General features: G+C 35.5%; 1 protein-coding gene across 1 annotated transcript in view; it reads left to right on the top strand.

Annotated features, from left to right (window-relative positions):
• The window catches only part of LOC145667722 (head-specific guanylate cyclase-like), a 649,486-nt gene that overhangs the window by 428,821 nt on the left and 201,336 nt on the right, over nucleotides 1-19,329 (top strand). The window contains exon 7 of the mRNA XM_081735178.1: nucleotides 303-469. Within this exon, the coding sequence (XP_081591304.1) occupies nucleotides 303-469 (167 nt within the window). The remainder of the gene's footprint in view (nucleotides 1-302; nucleotides 470-19,329) is intronic.

Here is a 19,329-nt window from a genome sequence, read left to right as displayed (position 1 = left end):
TGTAGATCCGTGAATATCTGAGTTCCTGTGAAACAAGATCAAAAGTACACTCATGTCCAAAATTATTGTCGCGTGTCTATAAATATTTTGTTCTATTAACATAATTTGATAACGAATTCGCCCGGTATTTCTTATAATGTTAATATGTGTATAATCGGCAAAGGCATATATGTGGTAAATTTCATCTTAAAAGAGCAGTAAATAAGAACAATAAAATGAAAATCTCACAGCAACAAGTATACTCTATAGTATTTATTGTATTTCTCTATTTTAAAAAAATGGCTTCTTTTTCCTTTATTTAGGAGAATCCATAGAAGCAGAGACTCATGATAATGTATCCATGTTGTTCAGTGATATAGTTGGATTCACGTCTATTTGCTCCACTACAACTCCAATGATGGTGATTAATATGTTACAAAATCTCTACCAGCAATTTGATATTTTTTGTGGACAGTTGGATGTTTATAAGGTAAGTACACAAAGTAATGTGTTGTAGAATTAGCATACAGTATTTGTTTTTGTAACTAAATAATTCTGTTTGCAAAAAGTAACTTTTAAAAGCTCATTTATGCATGACTAAAAAGAAAAACATGGAGAGTGCTTGTAATCATTTGATAAATTCTTCAAATCTGACATAAAAATAATGTTATATAATATTATTGTTATAAATTAAGTTTTACATACACATCATATTAAACAAGAATTGAAGAATTTGTAAGTTAATTGTATATAAGAGTGCTTACAATGATTTTTTTACTCCTACATAAATAGACATTTTAAAAGTGTATTTTCAAAACAGGATTAATTTTTGCCTTTATTGCGAATTGTTTATTTAGTTTGTTTTTTTTTAAAGAAAGCGTTTCTTAAAAATATATTTATATTTATTGTATTATAAAAAGTATGTACCTAAAAATATTTCTATTTTGTTTAGTTTTCTAATATTTAATCATATTAATGAAATAAATATTCTATCCCTGTAGAATTTTCTTTGTTTCTTTTCCTGCAAGCTTCACGAAACTTGATGTTTACTCAAAAATGTATATTGTATATATTGTATTATCATCCGACTTATATCACTGTGCAAAATTTCATCACTTTGTGCTGCCGAGAATTTAGTCACCGTTATGATATCTGAGGACACAGTTGAACTTTCGAAAGTTAAAGAAACCATATAAAATACCTAGGTATATTACCCACATCCAATGGTTTACTATACCTATATTCAGGGAATCTTAATGTAAGTGATTCTTGTAAGACGTCACGTCTCACTCATAATAGTAACACATGAAACGCGTTCGAAAATTTTAGTCGTCAAGATACCAACAGCTCACATCAAATTCTTATCAACTATGTGCGAACTAAAACTTTATTCTGTTTTAATTCCGAATGCTCTTGTATTTATATATTGAATGTGATGTAACTGGCGTCAATCCGTTAATATGACTTAATTTTATTGGTACAAAAACGCATCATAACAGCATAAATTTACATTTGTTAAATTAATGAAATTTGAAAAAAATTAACTAAATGCTTAAGAATTGTATTTTTTCTCACCTAATTCTAAAAGGTACGTCGTACACGCACATTAGGGAGTATTGATATTTCTAATACTTTTCAGGACATTGTTGTTATTTAAAAAATCTGTAATTTTCCTAAAATCTTAAAAGAAACTCACATAATCGACTATATTTTTCATTGTTCAAAATACATCCTCGATGTACGGTACAAAAAAAAAACTAGATTTTTATGCTTCCATAAATACTGGAAATCTTATAGAACACTTCTGTCTACAAGCATCAGCAGAAAAAGATAGCAAGAATTGGATACCTGATATGATCTACTTTAGCGCCCCAAACATAGAAAAGTGTTTTATATATACTGTATTATATCACCGTGTATATATATATATATATATATATATATATATATATATATATATATATATATAGAGAGAGAGAGAGAGAGAGAGAGAGAGAGAGAGAGAGAGAAGATAGATAGATAGATAGATAGATAGATAGATAGATAGATAGATAGATAGATAGATATGTGTGTGGTGTTTTAGTTTGTTTAGTTTGTTACAACTGTGTAACTTCTGAACTAATGGGTAAGAAACATTGAAGTTTAGTATGATGCAAATACCAACATGGAGAAATTATTTAGCATACACACCACAGTATCGATAAATGAACAGTTTTGCCAACTCAATGTTTTTGAAATAGCACTACGTCCGATCATTACAAATTTCAAATCTACATGTTAAAAGAAATCCTATAACACAATATTAATTAGCCAGTACTAAGGGCGCTACAGTATTAAAACTATCCAAATAATATAAGCCTCTACCATACTAACGACACAACTGAGACAAACGAAGCAATGCAAATCCAGAGCAACTCATTGTTAGATAACATGAGCATCATGTGACGTATTTCGAATAAATGGAAGCGAAGTTACATTGTGTTCAATTTTATTTTGTTTGGAAAGGCATTATATCGATAAAATGCTAACATAAATATCATATCTGAATATTGGTATGATTTCCAATAGAGAAGTAAATCATTTTGCCGTTTACGGGCAATTAGAGAGTTCAGGAGATGTGATAAACATTGGTAAAGTTGGCAGAACTGCTTAAAATTATGATTGCGAAACTTTGTAGGTACAACTGCCAAACTCCGGTTTACGGTAGTGTTATAAAAGGAAAAGTAAACAATAATTATTATAAACATTTTCTACAAATATGCTATTTTAAGCAGTGCTGCAAACTTTACAAATATTTATCATTTCTGGTATGGTTTGAGATATGAAATTGCTTAAATAGCAAAATAATTAATTCTTCTATTGGATATCACATAAGTACTAGATATGATACTTATGTTAAGTAAACCCTTTCTACTTTAAAATTAGATTTCCACCTCCATGTAACTTCGATCTCACTTATTCGTAATACGTCATATTGTGTTCATGGGTTGCTAAAGTACTTTGAATGTGTATTGCATCGTTCGTTTCAGTTGTGCAGTTAATATGGTAGAGGCTTCCAAAAACTTGGGTATTTTTTATGTTGTAATATTCTCAATTTGCAACATTGAGTAATAAATGTGGTATTATCTGTATATGCTTTCGTTGAATATGTAGATTTGAAATATGTAATAATCTGATGTACTGGTATTTGAAAAAATGTACGTTCTGGTAACACTTGGTTTAAGTTGACAACACTGTTCATCAATTGGTATTGCGGTGTATAACAAAGGATTTCCCTATTCTTATTTGCTACGTACGTAATTGCGTAGTCTTTTATCTATTGGTTAAGAAGTTTCACTGTTTAAGAAGTTTAAAAAGAAGTCACATTGTATAGTGAGCCGTAGTTTCAGAAAGTGAAATCAAACTCATTGTTCTCTCTTGTGTACAATATTTTGAACTTCAAAACACAAAGAGCAAGTAATATAAGAATTAAAGGAATCACCTAATTAGATATTTTTATTCAAGATCTGATTTTTGTAAAGTAAAAATCTAGTTGATTAATTTCATTATTTCCAAAATAATCATAATCAAAAAATGAAAATGTGATTTTTGAGTTTTACGTCCCACGATTATACCGGCAAGGCTAAAGGAGACAACAATGATTAAAATTTAAATAAATAGTTGAATGAAGAAAGTGGGAGGCAACGGGAAAACACCGAGAAAACAAACGCACACGGTGTTTGTCCACTTTGGCGGGAGCAGAGTTTGAACCCGAGACCCCATGCAGTAGAGGTGAACGCTGTATCACTGAACCACCGCGGTCCCAATTTATAATCAAAAACGTCAATAGTGTATTTAACATAAAGAAATATCTAACTTAACAGAACAAGTCAAATTTTCAGAACAATAAATGTTAGACATTGCTGGTACTTCTAGTGGTTAAGGAGGGTAATTTGTGGTAAAATCTTCAGAAAATATGCAAAATAGGTTTTAATCAATATTCGCATCATCTTACTACTTAAATTTTATCGAACTTTAAGTCTCATAAGGGTCAATCCATAGGAACTTGTCCAGAGCAAGTTGCTTGGCCATCTCCGAAAATTATAAAACTTTGAGTGTGCCGAACCTTATGTATGAGGAGGTCAATAACAGTAATCACGTTGTCATATGTGCAAGTGTTCCTGAATGGCGGCCATCTTTGTTGTCGGTGGAGTGCCGATTTTTGCATTTGCAAGCGTTTACGAAAACAACAGTTGCTCAGGACGTACGAAGCAGACGAATACCAAAGAATAACGAATGTTTACAGAAGAGACTGAGGTACACGGAGAATATATACTTTTAGTTCTAAATGAACAAACAGGGTTGCAAACTAATACATGAAATCACCAGAAAAAGTACAGAAAATGATTCTTGTAAAGGGGGCTGTATTTTGGAATGACATAAAATGAGGGATTCATAAGTTCTGTGCTGAATACTATTGAGTGTAAGGAGTCTGCAGAAATACCCAGAGTTATGATACTACTGCACCATAGATTTATGGGGGTCCGAAAGTTGAAGTTTGTGATTTTGATGCAATCTTTGGGGCGTAATATCTTAGGAGGGCAAGGTACTAAAAATTACTGCTTCGGCCTCAAAGTAATGCTGTATGTGAATAAAGTATTGCAAAAAAAATCATGACATATTACATGGAGAAAAAAGTGAGGACATGGTAAAAACTCGAAGAAAGCACGTCCGTGACAATGGTCGTAGCCCATAAAAAATAAATGTTTGGATAGTATATTTCATGCTAGATCTCAAAACCTACGCATCGTGCAACAATTAGACCCGGTTTTGTTTGTGTTCAGTAGTCCAAAAGCTTGCGACCAACGTTTGTTCCATCTTTCTACCTCCATGATCATTGCCACGTCTATATGGTGAGTGGGTTAGCTTCCCTTTGCACCCACGACACCCATCGTCGAACTGGGCAGCGGTATTAAGGCACTTAATATGTCAGCAAAGTATCATTGAAATCCAATCCCATTTACAGAAGTTAATGTGTTCACAATTTTGCGTTATACAGAATAGATTGATGTAACCTAATGACCACACTACCTTCTGTAACTGGGATTGGATTTCAATGATACTTTGCTGTTACATTAAGTGTCTTAAGACCGCAGTCCAGTTCGACGATAGGTGTCGTGGGCGCAAGGGGGAACTAACCCCCTCACCATATAAACGTTACATCTATCTATCCTATATAACGCAAGTTTGTGAACACATCAACTTCCGTAACTAGGATTGGATTTCAATGATACTTTGCTGATACGTCAAGTGCCTTGATACCAATTTCCAGTTCGACGATGGGTGTCGTGAGTGCAAAGGGAAGCTAACCCCTTTACCATATAGACGTGACAAGGATCATGGGGCTATAAAGGTGGTATAAATGCCGCTTGCAAGCTTTTGCACAACTGAACGTAAACAGAAACGGGCCTAATGGCTGCACCATGCGTAATTTTTGAGACCTAGTATGAATTATATCCAAACATTTATATATTTCCGGGCTACGACCATCGTCCCGCACATACTTTCTTCGAGGTTTACCATGTCCTCACTTTTTTTCTCCATGAAATATCAATCATGTTTTTTAGCAAGAGTTTATTCACATACAGAATTAATTTGTGGCCTTTGCCAATCAATTTTTAGTACTTTGCCCTCCTGAGATATTACGCCCCAAAAATTGCATCAAAGTTACAAACTTCAACTTTCGGACCCCCATAAATCTACGGGGCCAGTAATATTATAGATCTGGATAATTCTGCGGACTCTTTACATGCAATAATATTTAGCATAAAACTTATGAACCCCCACTTTATATCATTCCAAAATACAGCCCCTTTAAAAATGTAATTGTCCGTACTTTTTCTGGTGACTTCATGTATTGGTTTGCAACCCTGCTTATTCATTTAGAAGCAAGAATATATATTCTTCGTGTGCCTAAGTCTCTTCTCTAAACATTCGTTCTTGTTTGATGTTCGTCTGCTTCGTACGTCCTGAGCAACTGTTGTTTTCGTAGACACTTGCAAATGCAAAAATTGGCACTCCATCGACAACAAAGATGGTCGCCATTTCGGAACACCTGTACATACGACAACGTGAATAGGCTATTGACCTTCTCATACACAAGGTTCGTCTTCGTCACACTCAAAGTATTATAATTTTTGGAGATGGTCGAGCAACCATTTTCACCATCTTTGCACAACTTCATTTCGATTGACCCATAAATGGGTATGTAAACAATTGTTTGCAGCTAATATTAGAGAAGGTACAGGACACGGCACTAAACTTTCTCACTCCTACTTTGTAAATTGAATCGTCATACTTCAAACGTTAAGGAACGGCATATTCACAAAACTAGCTTTCTTCGGAAAAGTTTGTATCGAACAAAACTTGCACCAAAAGTAAACTAACCATCGTGGACTTTTTCGTGCAAAATGGCTTATGCTGCGTTATAGGATTCTTAATAAAACATTTAGTAATGAGATTAAAACGCCTTGTCTAAGATATCTACAAAAAATCGAATAGAGCTCAATGGTGTATTTTGTGGTGGTAGACCTAGAATATTACAAAATAAAGTTATTGTAATATAAATTAATTTGTATTGATAATTCTATACTACGGTACCTTCTTTAAATGATAAAAATTTCTGAGACCTTTATGTATTTATAAACATTCATTAGCTTCTTTGCACGTAGTCTATCTCGCTTCCTTAGAGATCTTCGATATGGTAACGTAGCAGAAACTACTTCTCTACTTACTGCAGCAAGAATTGTGTAGTTTTATTAGTGCATTACCCTTCGCTCCACCTCCACCACAGCTCACGAGCGGGCTGCTAGGTAAAACGAGTTGCCTATATACTAATTGGTTTCTTGGGCGTAAGCGAAAGGTAAAGAGAATATATACGTGTAATGACAGCGCATTTTGGGGGTCTCTGAGAATTGTCTCGGACATCTTGAGCCACATTCCGTAGAGGTATGCTTCATCGCAACGTAACGGTGGTCGGTATAGCTGTTATAATTACCTACTGCATTAGTTGCTTTACATTGTGAAGGCTCTTAGAGACTGAGGCTCCTTCATTGAATAATTGCCTATTCCAGCATTCTTTATTACTTGCACTACTTCCATTTATTCTGGTGAGTAGAGTTACCACCTCTTCAAAGCAAATGTAGGGACACTTTATGCAGCAAATGAAGGTAGAAATATACGATCGTTTTTCCGTAGTAACTATTAAGATAAAACCAAGTCTTTCTAGTGAAGAGCAAATCATATTTATCTATTTGATAAAAGGAAAGTCTGTTGTAAAGTTTTCTTTCATTTTGAAGACCGTATAATAACGTGGAAATTAAACTCCGACATTAACAATAATAATAATAATGATAATAATAGTTACGAACTTCATCAATAAACATAGAAGTTGGGATATTTTAAAGTCGCGACAGAGCCGCTTTGAGAGCGGCTCATTTTTTCGGAACTGTACTGACAAATTCGGGACGATGCTGGTAAATAATATGCTGGAGTTACATCTTGCAGGAAAATGAGTTATAAATAAAGTAAAACAATAAAGTACGTGTCTGTTTTTATTTTTGTCGTGCAGTAGAGTGGTTAAGTAAACTTAAAAGTGAGTGAAAGACTGTCAATGTCATTTTCAAATAACAATATCGGAAAATAATATTTTTCGAGCATAGGAAACAGATGAACAAAAAATAAATAACAAGAATTTTTTGAATGATTCCAAAAACGGGATCAAGATATTGGGATCCTGGCCAAGAATTTTTAGGTACGATCCGGAAAAATGCGTTAAAGATTGCGATCTTGGCCAATAATTAGTTTCTGCATCAAGAGCCACCAAATTTTTGAATGGCCTCTAAATCGAGTTTTCGTATGTTTTACGTAATAAGCACATTATACTGAGTTAAGTGATAGTTTGGAAAATGAAATGAAATCTTTGAGTTTTACGTCCCACGGTTATGCCGGTTAGGCTAAAGGAGACGGCGATGATGAGTAATGAATGAAATGGTGAAATGAAGAAAGTGAGAGGAAACGGGAAAACCCCGAGAAAACCCACGCACACGGTGTTTGTCCACCACAAAGTTCACTTGGCGGGGGCTGGGTTCGAACCCGGGACCCCAAGCACTAGAGGTAAACGCTCTACCACTGAGCCACCGCGGCCCAAATGATAGTTTGTATATGGCTACACTGTATGTAGTTCTCCAGATATAAGGTCTACAAGGAAATGTTTGTCCAAAATATATTGGATCGTTTGATCCAAAAAGTGATGTAAACTAGAGGAGGCCATTTAAATTGTACTTTGTGTTTTGAAGTCGTGATTTGTTTAAGTATAAAACTGAAATCAAGTGAAATCAAGTCAACATCAAACATTCAACTTATGTTTCGACATTGTGGGAGAAAGAATGGCAGAGCAAGCTTCAAAAGGAGTTTCTATTGACAACTCACGTATTACAGAAAGTTTATTAAATATGCCTTATAAGCAGCGTTCGTACAACGAAACAGACTTGATATCGCAGTAAGTAGGGTTATGATAATGATAGTATTATGATATATAAATCTGAAATACGTAAATCACCTTTTGTGTCAATGATTATTGATTAAATAACTTACTGTTCCATTCGGAGTCAATTTAGAGATATGCTGATCGCAGGGAGGATGCTCAAGTGAAATTCATAGGATTTACGGATGTCAGCTCAGAAAAAAATTACTACTGATTTTTTTCCAGCACGTAGAAAATGTTGTAAGAAAATACAATATCAGTAGTAAATTAATTGCACAGACGAGACGTGTGATGGCGCATCAGTAGTGGCGGAAAATATTAATGGATTGAAAATAAAAGTTAAAGCAAAATATCCCGAAGCTTTACTTGTTCATTACTACAGCCATATTCTAAATTTAATTTTCCAACAAACCATTTCTTCCATTCCACAATGTCATATTTTGTTTAAAATACTCTCAAGGTTAACTTTTTTTTTTTCTCAGTATCTCCCAAAACGTTAGAAAATGTGAAAGCACTTATGAGTAATAAAACTTTCAAAAGTAGCACCAACCAGATGGAATTTAACATTTAAACTTATAAATTAGCGAAGGAATACAAACAGCATCTCATTGGCTTCTTCGAAGACATCATAAATGTTGAGAGTGAAGAGAAGTGGGATGATGATACAATCGTGCAAGCTCAAGTATTTTGAATTTCTTTTAGCAGTTTCACTATATCTTTCTACTTGAAGTTTCTCTGTAGATTGTTTGCACATATACCGGTAGATGTGGTGTACAGTACTCTTCAAACCATGGACATAGTATGCTATTTACAAGAGGTATTTAATTAAAAGAAAAACCATAGCTGAGTACTGACACTATGGATTTCCTTTCATTTGAAATTACACTAAAACCTGCGAGGTTTTCGGACAGTACAGCAGAACTATCATTAAAAACAAGGAAAGGAAATCAAGTTCACTACAAACAATGTTACAGCGTACTAGATCGACTCTATGTGGAAATTAATGATAATTTTCTGATCATAAAAGGCTTCAATTCACACATATTTTGGACTCTCAGAAATTCTTAGTTTATAAAGAAAATTTCTGAGAGTCCAAAATAAATATGTGAATTACTTTACGGTGTATAAAGCGAATTTCCCAAACAAAGCATTAAACATATTGTAAGGATAAGGATCCCCACCTTTCAGTGTGTATTATTTCTTCGAGCACATGTTACTAATGTAAAACACGCGCCATTGTTTATAAACATCAACGTACGGAAGTAACACGATTTCCTTAGGATTTTCTGCAGTCGCTATAGACACCCTGGAGGCTGGCATGAGCAAAAGGATTCCCATACAAAGCTAATTCTAACCTTCATCATCCGAGGCCACTTTACGTGTGCTAAGAACAAACATTGAAAACACTCATTTTGTATATTACAAAGGAACTTTGTAGTAATTCTATAAAGAATTATAATAAATTAGTGAAGCCATAATCCCGGACTATTATTGACTCTACCAAAAGAATATCACAATATTGTTGAAATCTTACGCCAATCATTTTGATCAAATCCGACTGAAAAATGAGTTAAGTGGAATATATTGAGCAGAAGTTTTTGATTTCTAGAACAAATCAGTTCGTGGAATATTGTTAACCATTTACCACAAGATAAATCAAATGATCCTGAAATTCTTAAATTAGCTACATTAATTAATTGTGACAATACCAGATAGTCATCGTAAGTAGAAAGAACTGCACTGAAGAGGATAAAATCTTATTGTCGATCAACTCAAACACATAAATGTACATCTGGTTTCCCGCTATTCTAGAATGTTTATTCCGGTGTCGATTAAAAAATCATTTCTTCAGAAACTTCGGAAGCAGTCCAACTATAACTTCAACGATGAAGTCATCAAAGCATTTTTGTGCCAAACCAGACACCTAGAATTCACATACAAATAGGTAAGTATTTTAGATGTAGCAGTATTATTTGCAAACTACTACGTACTTTTACTTATTATTATTATTATTATTTGTTTGTTCGATAGAAGTGTATCTTTGCAGTACCGAGGCCACATGAGACAAGGATCGACAGCTTAAGGTAGAATCTGAACCATCAGTAGCATTTAACACTCTCCCGCCGAGAATTGAACCCGGGACTACGTCCATCAAAGGCACTCGCTAGTAACAAGACCAGCAGAAAGGGTATAGACGTAACTAGAGGGGAACTAGATACGCCTATGCCCTTCTTGTCACTAGCGAGTGCCTTTAATGGACGTGGTAGTCCAAGCCATCAAGCCAATATACGCAGGGGTAAAAGTGGATCTGAAAAGGTAGCGGGACGGTAGGTAGCAGCATGACGTCACGCCGACCCCTGTCTATCTTTACCCATTGTAATTTTTTAGGAACTGGGGAGACGCCGTACAGATATTTTGGAGATGAGGATACGGCGTCCCCCCGCGTTCTCCCTCAATTTTACCCCTGAATATACGCCACTAAAAGAACTCATCTTGTAGCCAACGCTAGTGTCCGCTTAGCTATACAATTCGTAGGAGAAATAGTTACATATAAGTTATTACATGAAACCTAAATTACTTCAGAATAATAGAACAACCGAAGCAGGAGATAGCCAATAGAGGAGAAGATGATAATATACAACTCCGGTTTGTTTATCACTTGTATCTTTTGACAGGGATAGTGTTTGGCACCTAAATTTGTGTGAGATTTAAAGCATATTACAATCAATATCACATTTTTCAAATTATGAGATATAAAAAAATATTTTTCAAAATTATTATTTTCTAAACGAACTCCAAAACAAGACGGTCTATAGATCTAAATTGTGATGGTAATATGGGGCCTCGAAATATCGATAGCCTCACAGTAGATATATATAGTGCTGGAAGTATCAATAAAAATAATAAAAGAGATAAATAATTTTTACTGAATAGCATATTGTTAGTTATCAATTACAGCTGTATGGTTGTATTTTCTTACTTAACTCAGCAACAAATATCACATACTTCGTCTGTCTCACACCAAAACACTCATTTTGATATCACATGCTACAAACTGGACACAAGACCCAAAGTCCATTTCTTTTATCTTCTGATAATTTGTCATTTCAATATTGATGTAACATCTCTGGTGAAGATTCATCTATTGACAGTTCTAATCATCATCGTCATCATAGGTATTCTGTCATTATTGGGAGGTCACTTGCCATCTGAAAATGGCAAATGCTCCACGGTCCTCCGCTAAACTCTTCGTCTTCATGTATGATCTTTCTGTTTTTATATCATCCATTAATTGTAGTCTCCTTCGCTCCCTCCCTCTCTTTCCTGCCACCATACCCTCTAGGACGTCCTTCATGATACAATTTCTTCTTAGACAATGTCCCAACCAGTTTCTCTTCCTCTTCTCAATAATATCTAGAAGTGTTTCTTTCTCCCCCACCATTTCTCTCACTCTCTCATTCGTTTTCCGCTCCACCCAACTAATTCTTTCCATTCTTCCCTACACCCACATTTCGAAGGCTTCCAGTCGTTTTTCATCACTTTTAGGTAATGTTCATGTTTCTGTCTCATACAGTACAACACTCCATACAAAGCATTTTATGAGTCTTTTTCTTAACTCTTTATTCAAGGTCTCACAAAACATACTTTTCGTATTCCTAAAGACTTCTTTCGCTATTTCACGTTCTCATTTCATGTCATTACTAACACTACCCAGATATCAAAAATTATTCATTTGTTCTATTTTCTCCCCTCCCACTTTTATATTTGACACAGACCGCTTCGTTCCAATTATCTTGGCTTTTGTCTAACATTTATTTTCATCCTATATTCTTCATAGCCTTTCCTCAGGTTTTCTAACATCTTATTGATTTTTTTTTCGGATTCTGCAACAATCGCCATATCGTCTGCATATCTTATGCATCTAATCATTCTACCTCTTACCGAAATGTCGTCTATTTTTTACTATCTCTTCAAGATAAATATTAAATCGTGTTGGCGATAGACAGCATCCTTGTCGAACTCCCCTTCCAATTGCACTCTCCTCCGTCAGTTCTTCCCCTATCCTAACACTTACTTCTTGGTTCATCTATAAGTTTCTGGTATGAGTCTTTGATCCAATCTTCTGTAGAACTGCTAACAACAATTTCCAATTCCCGCGGTCAAAAACCTTTTCTAGATCAATAAATACAACTCTCTCCCTTTTTCTATAAATCTTTCACCGATCGCCCTTATAACTATAGAAGATATAGAATAGCAACCAGTTCTAAACATTTATATAAATATGTGGAAATTGTAATGAAACTGTCCTTCGAATCCTTATTATGACAATGTGTACTGAGGACACAATTTTGATTTTGCGTTACTTCCCTGGTTTCTGCAAAGTAGTTTATTATTATTATTATTATTATTATTATTATTATTATTATTATTATTATTATTATTATTATTATTATTATTATTATTATTATTATTATTATTATTATTTAGCATGAGCAGATAGATCTCTTTTAAAGTTTAACTATCGACATTTCGCACCCTTTCGTAGGTGACTTTTGTACCCGAACTTGTTACAACCGCTGAGCTCGTTGTGTGCCCTCTGGTGCATGACGAGGATCTAGCGGTTATGTTTGGAAATGGTAAAATCTGTACAGTCATTAACGAGCCAGCCCGTTGATAGGTTTTGAGAGGATATATTCTGAAAGGGAAGATATTCCATGTTAAAGTTTCATTTTACCCTTATTTTAAGTTGTTTTTCTATAAGTAATTGAAGATAACAAGTAACAATTGAAGGTATAGTCCGATAATCAAGAATATATTGTATGTAAATCCTACATTGATTGGTATTTGAAGGGTTATACCTGCTTTGTTGCTTGTAGCTTAACTTGTTTTCTGTATCTGTATCGATATTACGAAAAGAGTCTTACAATGTTTCCATAATCCAATCAGCAGACGCGTGTGCCGTGATTGTCTATAAGTACAAGGCCAAACTAGCCCAAGAGTAGTTTGGCAAGCGGCTTATTTAACCTCTTTTCCGTCAGTATTTTCAGTTTGTTTTCTATGGCATTAACGATGAGTGCTCAACAACGTCTGATACTTGAACTATTATAGTAAGAGCCAACTTTCAGAACCGGTAGTTCGTTTCGAGGATAAATTTATGCTCTGTGTGTGATGGAACTACGAAAGGATAATTCACTTCGAGTTCTTTCCTAATGGTCGTACAATCAATGCTGACCATTATTCCCAACAGTTGAATTGGATGTATGCTGCAGTACGCCAGAAATATCTCGCATTGGTGAACCGAAAATGCGCCCTGATGCAACAGGATAACTTAAAACCGCATTCGGCTCGAAAAACGAAACAAAAAAATCAGGAACGTGAGGGCATCGAACTGATACCACACTAGGCGTATAATTCTGACCTTGCGTTCGGATTATTATCTGTTTCACTTCACAGCGACTTCCAGGAATCGCAGGAGGAAACCGCAAGGAGATGAACTTCTTTGCCTCTGAGGAGAAGATATAATCGAGAAACTGCTGGGAAAATAGCTGCAGACAGTTCAACACGAAGGGGTATATTTCGCATGTTACGCTGCTTTCATTGTACTGTAATAAATACAGGTGTATTGTGTGCCAGAGGTATATTGTGTAAATACAGGTATATTGTGTAAGACTTGTGACTAATCCTATATGCGAGACAGGAGCATACAACTGAACGTAGGATCGGAAACGCATACACTTCCATAGATAATTAAATATGTGTCTACCACACAAAATGAAAATACAATTTACCCTCGATGGATCTGAAAATTCTTACGCTGTTCTTTATTAACAACATAAATGATTTTTAGAACAAATATTCGAAAACTGAGATACACTCATGTCCAAAATGATTGTCGCATATCTATAACTGTCTTCTTGTAAGAATATAATTTGATGATGGTTTGGCAGGGTACTTTTAATATTGATACTATGTGTATAATCGGGAAATGTACATTCGTGGTAAATTTCATAGGAAAAGAATTATAAATACGAAAATTATAATGAGTAAAACAAAATGTTTCTAAATGGACAAGAAAGTTTTATTTTCGTTTTATTGTTCTTATTTACTGATCTTTTGACATGAAATTTGTCACATACATGTCTTTGCCGATTATACACATACGAACATTATAAGATATACCGGGCGAATTTGCTATCAAATTATATTCCTACAACAACACATTTATAGACATGCGACAATAATTTTGGACATGAGTATACCTATCTGCTAAAAGTGCAGCGAAATATTGATTGTGATAGTAGTGATTTTTTTACTTGAAAATAAAATAGGAGCACTCTTTTTTTTTAGTATAGAAAGCAAATATTTGAATTGTTTCCGAGAGGTTTGCCTGTATATGGCAGGATTGGATTGGTTATGACGTCATGCTGTTTACTCATGTGATCTGTCAGCTTCCAGATATAAGTAATGTTGACAATTTCATCGTAGCTGTGCAAACATTTTCAAGGCATGATAATGGTGATTTTGTTCCGCAATTACATTCTAGCAAAAAAAAAAACCGTTCAGCTTCATAAAATATAAATCGTGAAATATTTACGTTTTATTTATTTGCGTGTTTCCAAAACACAGAATGAGCATTGAAGTAATTTTAAATTTTAAAAAATGGTAAAGTAAATATAGAAAAATAAAAGTGAAATGAGTCTGAAATGTGTTTGCTTTGAAAGAAACTTTGCATTCTTAATGAATTTCAATAATCGAAAGTAATTTCAGTTGTGTAGCTAGAAAGTTGTTACAGGAGGAGGTATGGCTTTCAAGAGGGGACAGCGGCGTGAATCTGTCTTTAACATCGCGGGGGACGGGTAATACTTTTTTTTTTTTTTTTTTTTTTTTTTTGGTAAGAGATGTTCAAGATATTTATGAAGTTGAAAGATAATGCTGTGGAGGATCAGGCGAGCAGAGTTGCCCTCAACATTGGGAGGCGGGCAGATTTGAGGCTTATTCTGGATGGACATCAATTTCATCTGACTTTGTGGCAATTGGACACAAATCATCACATTTCTCTCCCAAACAACTCATTTCAAGTGGGATTATTAGAGGGACAGTTCCCTCAGTTCCAAGATTGGAATGGGCATATCCCCCTCATCCCCCGGGATGTGCGCCAATGGGAGGGGATGTTTACATACTAAAAGCAAGCTAAAGGCTTCTTTAGCAATATGAAAGTATTTGCATATTTACCTGACTATTAGTCGAGATTTCTTCTCAAATTTGTCCTAAAAGTATGGGGTCGTCTAACATTAGGGTTCCCAACTGTCCCAGTTTGAACGGAATTAATCAGGAACGAATTTGAGAATTCCCTACGTTGTCCTGAAGATTTTTCTCTTTTTGTTCACCTGAACAGTTAAAATCTCGAAATTCAATTTTCCATCTCTTGATTAATGGATTGGAATACGTTCGTTACATAAATAAAATAAATAAAATGCAAGTTTGTAACTACTACAATTGCAAGTGTCAGGAAAACTACCGATTTAAAAATTCTGCTGAAGTTGCGATGGTTGATCTTCCCAGTAGCACTAGTTATAAGAAAAACAATTGATATTCCTGTCTTTTCTATACATGTTCATGGAGTTTCTTTTCTTCTTTGCGCTGAAAATCCTTTAAAAGTAAGACATTCTTTAAAAAATTACTTGATTTGACATTTTTAGAAGAACCATAATTTTGACTTCTTTTAATCCGGGTAAGTAAGACGCTGAACATTTTTAGTGGAATATACTACGCATAATCAAAAGTAATATTTTTTGTGTTTGTGATTATGGTAATGGCACTTTTGCAATTTTTTTTAAAGTGTGTGTCTCATACGGTTAGGCTGTAAAAATGGAAATCACAAACCTGGGTAGTTTCAAAAATATCAATAGCAATAAAACTAATTATGCAATATTTAGAAATCTAGCTTAATAATTTAAGACTAGCTGTGAACCAACTGGGGATTTCACCCGAAGACTCCCGCGATTTGCTCGGCCTACGGCCTTGCTTCAGCCTTTGCTTCTTAGTACTCTGCCTAATCACTCACAATTTATTTTTACAGTAGCCTTTCTTTTGTCATTCATAATGTGTTGACTTAATGTATGACACAAAACAACTGTAAAGAAAAACGTTCCGTTATACACGTTTTAGCTCGGCCTACGCTCTCGCACCTCTTAAGCCCAAAATTCTACCGAATTTCAAGTTTCTTATCCTATTCGAACTACCTGAAAGATAAGATTTTGTATCCTAAAATAAAACGCCCATTTAAATAACACGGAGAATTTCTTCATATCCCCTTTATATCCCCTAAAAACTAGAAGTATTTACTTCTCGCAATTTGCCTGAGGCTTAATCCCGAAAAGGTACAATCATGCCAAATTTCAACTTTCCACGTCCACCGAAAATATCCTTTATTTTATGTCAGTGAGTGAGTGAAATGGCACTAATTATTTCGTTAGTGCTTGAAATGGAGGCAAGCGTGAACTTGGGCCCCCAAACACTAATGAAGTACTAAGATTAGGAGTTCGTGCACTAAAAAGCACTAACGATGTACTAACGATTGACACTAATTTTATGGTTAGTGTGTGAAGTGAGGGGACTAAGTTCACGGGCGTACAAACAACTGTGCAGCAGGAAGACTATTTTGTGTCACAGGATACAATATTCGCAGGCGCCGTCAGATAAAGAATAAATTAAAGAATGCCTCTTCTACACGCAAAGCTTTCAGGGAACTTACGCAGAGAATGTTTCATGAATTGGAGTAGCAAGTTTTGCAGTGTGTGGAAAGAAACGCAATAAAGCCTTCCTCTTGAGAAGTTATCAGAATGAAAGCGCAGACGATAAAGATAAATTTTTAAGCAGTAGGCAGCTTGGAATTCAAAGTGTGTGTAGGCTGGTGCGTGAAGATGAAGAAGTAGGCGGGTCTTACGTTACGACGAAAGACAACGCTAGCATAGCAACTTCCAGCGACGTTTGGTGAAAAACTAATTACATTTCAGGTAATCAGTCTAAGGAAATAACATCCATATTTGCTATGCCATACGGGCAACTCTGATCAGATGCGTGTCAGTTTGATATGACTTCAAATTGTATCATCGGTGTGAAGAGTGTTAAAAATGTCCTTATCAGAAGCTATAGTAATTAACACGCCATAGTAACAATCATTCTGGGTGCTATTTTGATAGTACGAAACTGTCCCAGATGTGATTCTTCGCAGAAAAACAATGCCAAAAGAAGAACTGCCTGCAGGATTTATCTTTAGATGCAAAGAAAATGGGCGGTTAGCGTACGCGCCTCTGGCGTGGGAGATCCGGGTTCTATTCCCAGCGGGAGCTCATGTAGTTTGGATTCCACATTAATCAATAGGTTCACGTCTCATATAGCCTTGCTGCTGAACGGGACGTTAAACTCAATATCAACTCAACTCAACTCAAAGAAAATGGGTGGATCACTAATAATTTGATACTAGATTGGTTGAAAATGATTCGAAAAAGACCGAACTATTTGTGTAGCAGAAGGTTGGGGCTAGATTCTTTCAGAGGACACTTCATTTGAGAAGTTAAGGGGATAACAGGATAGTAATAATTCCTGATGGCATGATCTCACAACTTCCAGTAATGGATGTTTGCGGATAAACCTTTCAAGGATAATCTGCAACAGCTTTACAACGCCTGGCTTCTACAAGACCATGCTCTCACTCCAGGGCAAAGTTAAAATAGCCCTCAATATCCGAGCTGAGACAATGGATCCTTACTACCTGGAGTAGATCTCAATCGAATCTACAGTGAAGAGATTTAAAAAGTACTGCATATTCAATGCCTTGTGTAGCTCGGAAGATGACCCCTCAATATCCGAGCTGAGACAATGGATCCTTACTGCCTGGAGTAGATCTCAATCGAATCTACAGTGAAGAGATTTAAAAAGTACTGCATATTCAATGCCTTGTGTAGCTCGGAAGATGACCCCTCAATATCCGAGCTGAGACAATGGATCCTTACTTCCTGGAGTAGATCTCAATCGAATCTACAGTGAAGAGATTTAAAAAGTACTGCATATTCAATGCCTTGTGTAGCTCGGAAGATGACCCCTCAATATCCGAGCTGAGACAATGGATCCTTACTGCCTGGAGTAGATCTCAATCGAATCTACAGTGAAGAGATTTAAAAAGTACTGCATATTCAATGCCTTGTGTAGCTCGGAAGATGACCCCTCAATATCCGAGCTGAGACAATGGATCCTTACTACCTGGAGTAGATCTCAATCGAATCTACAGTGAAGAGATTTAAAAAGTACTGCATATTCAATGCCTTGTGTAGCTCGGAAGATGACCCCTCAATATCCGAGCTGAGACAATGGATCCTTACTACCTGGAGTAGATCTCAATCGAATCTACAGTGAAGAGATTTAAAAAGTACTGCATATTCAATGCCTTGTGTAGCTCGGAAGATGACCCCTCAATGTCCGAGCTGAGACAATGGATCCTTACTACCTGGAGTAGATCTCAATCGAATCTACAGTGAAGAGATTTAAAAAGTACTGCATATTCAATGCCTTGTGTAGCTCGGAAGATGACCCCTCAATATCCGAGCTGAGACAATGGATCCTTACTACCTGGAGTAGATCTCAATCGAATCTACAGTGAAGAGATTTAAAAAGTACTGCATATTCAATGCCTTGTGTAGCTCGGAAGATGACCCCTCAATGTCCGAGCTGAGACAATGGATCCTTACTACCTGGAGTAGATCTCAATCGAATCTACAGTGAAGAGATTTAAAAAGTACTGCATATTCAATGCCTTGTGTAGCTCG

This window comes from Thermobia domestica, chromosome 1, assembly GCF_964235325.1.
Source record: "Thermobia domestica chromosome 1, izTheDome1.hap1.1, whole genome shotgun sequence".
NCBI lineage: Eukaryota > Metazoa > Arthropoda > Insecta > Zygentoma > Lepismatidae > Thermobia > Thermobia domestica.
Note: the sequence above shows the minus strand (reverse complement) of the source record. Positions and strands in the feature narration are given on the sequence as shown.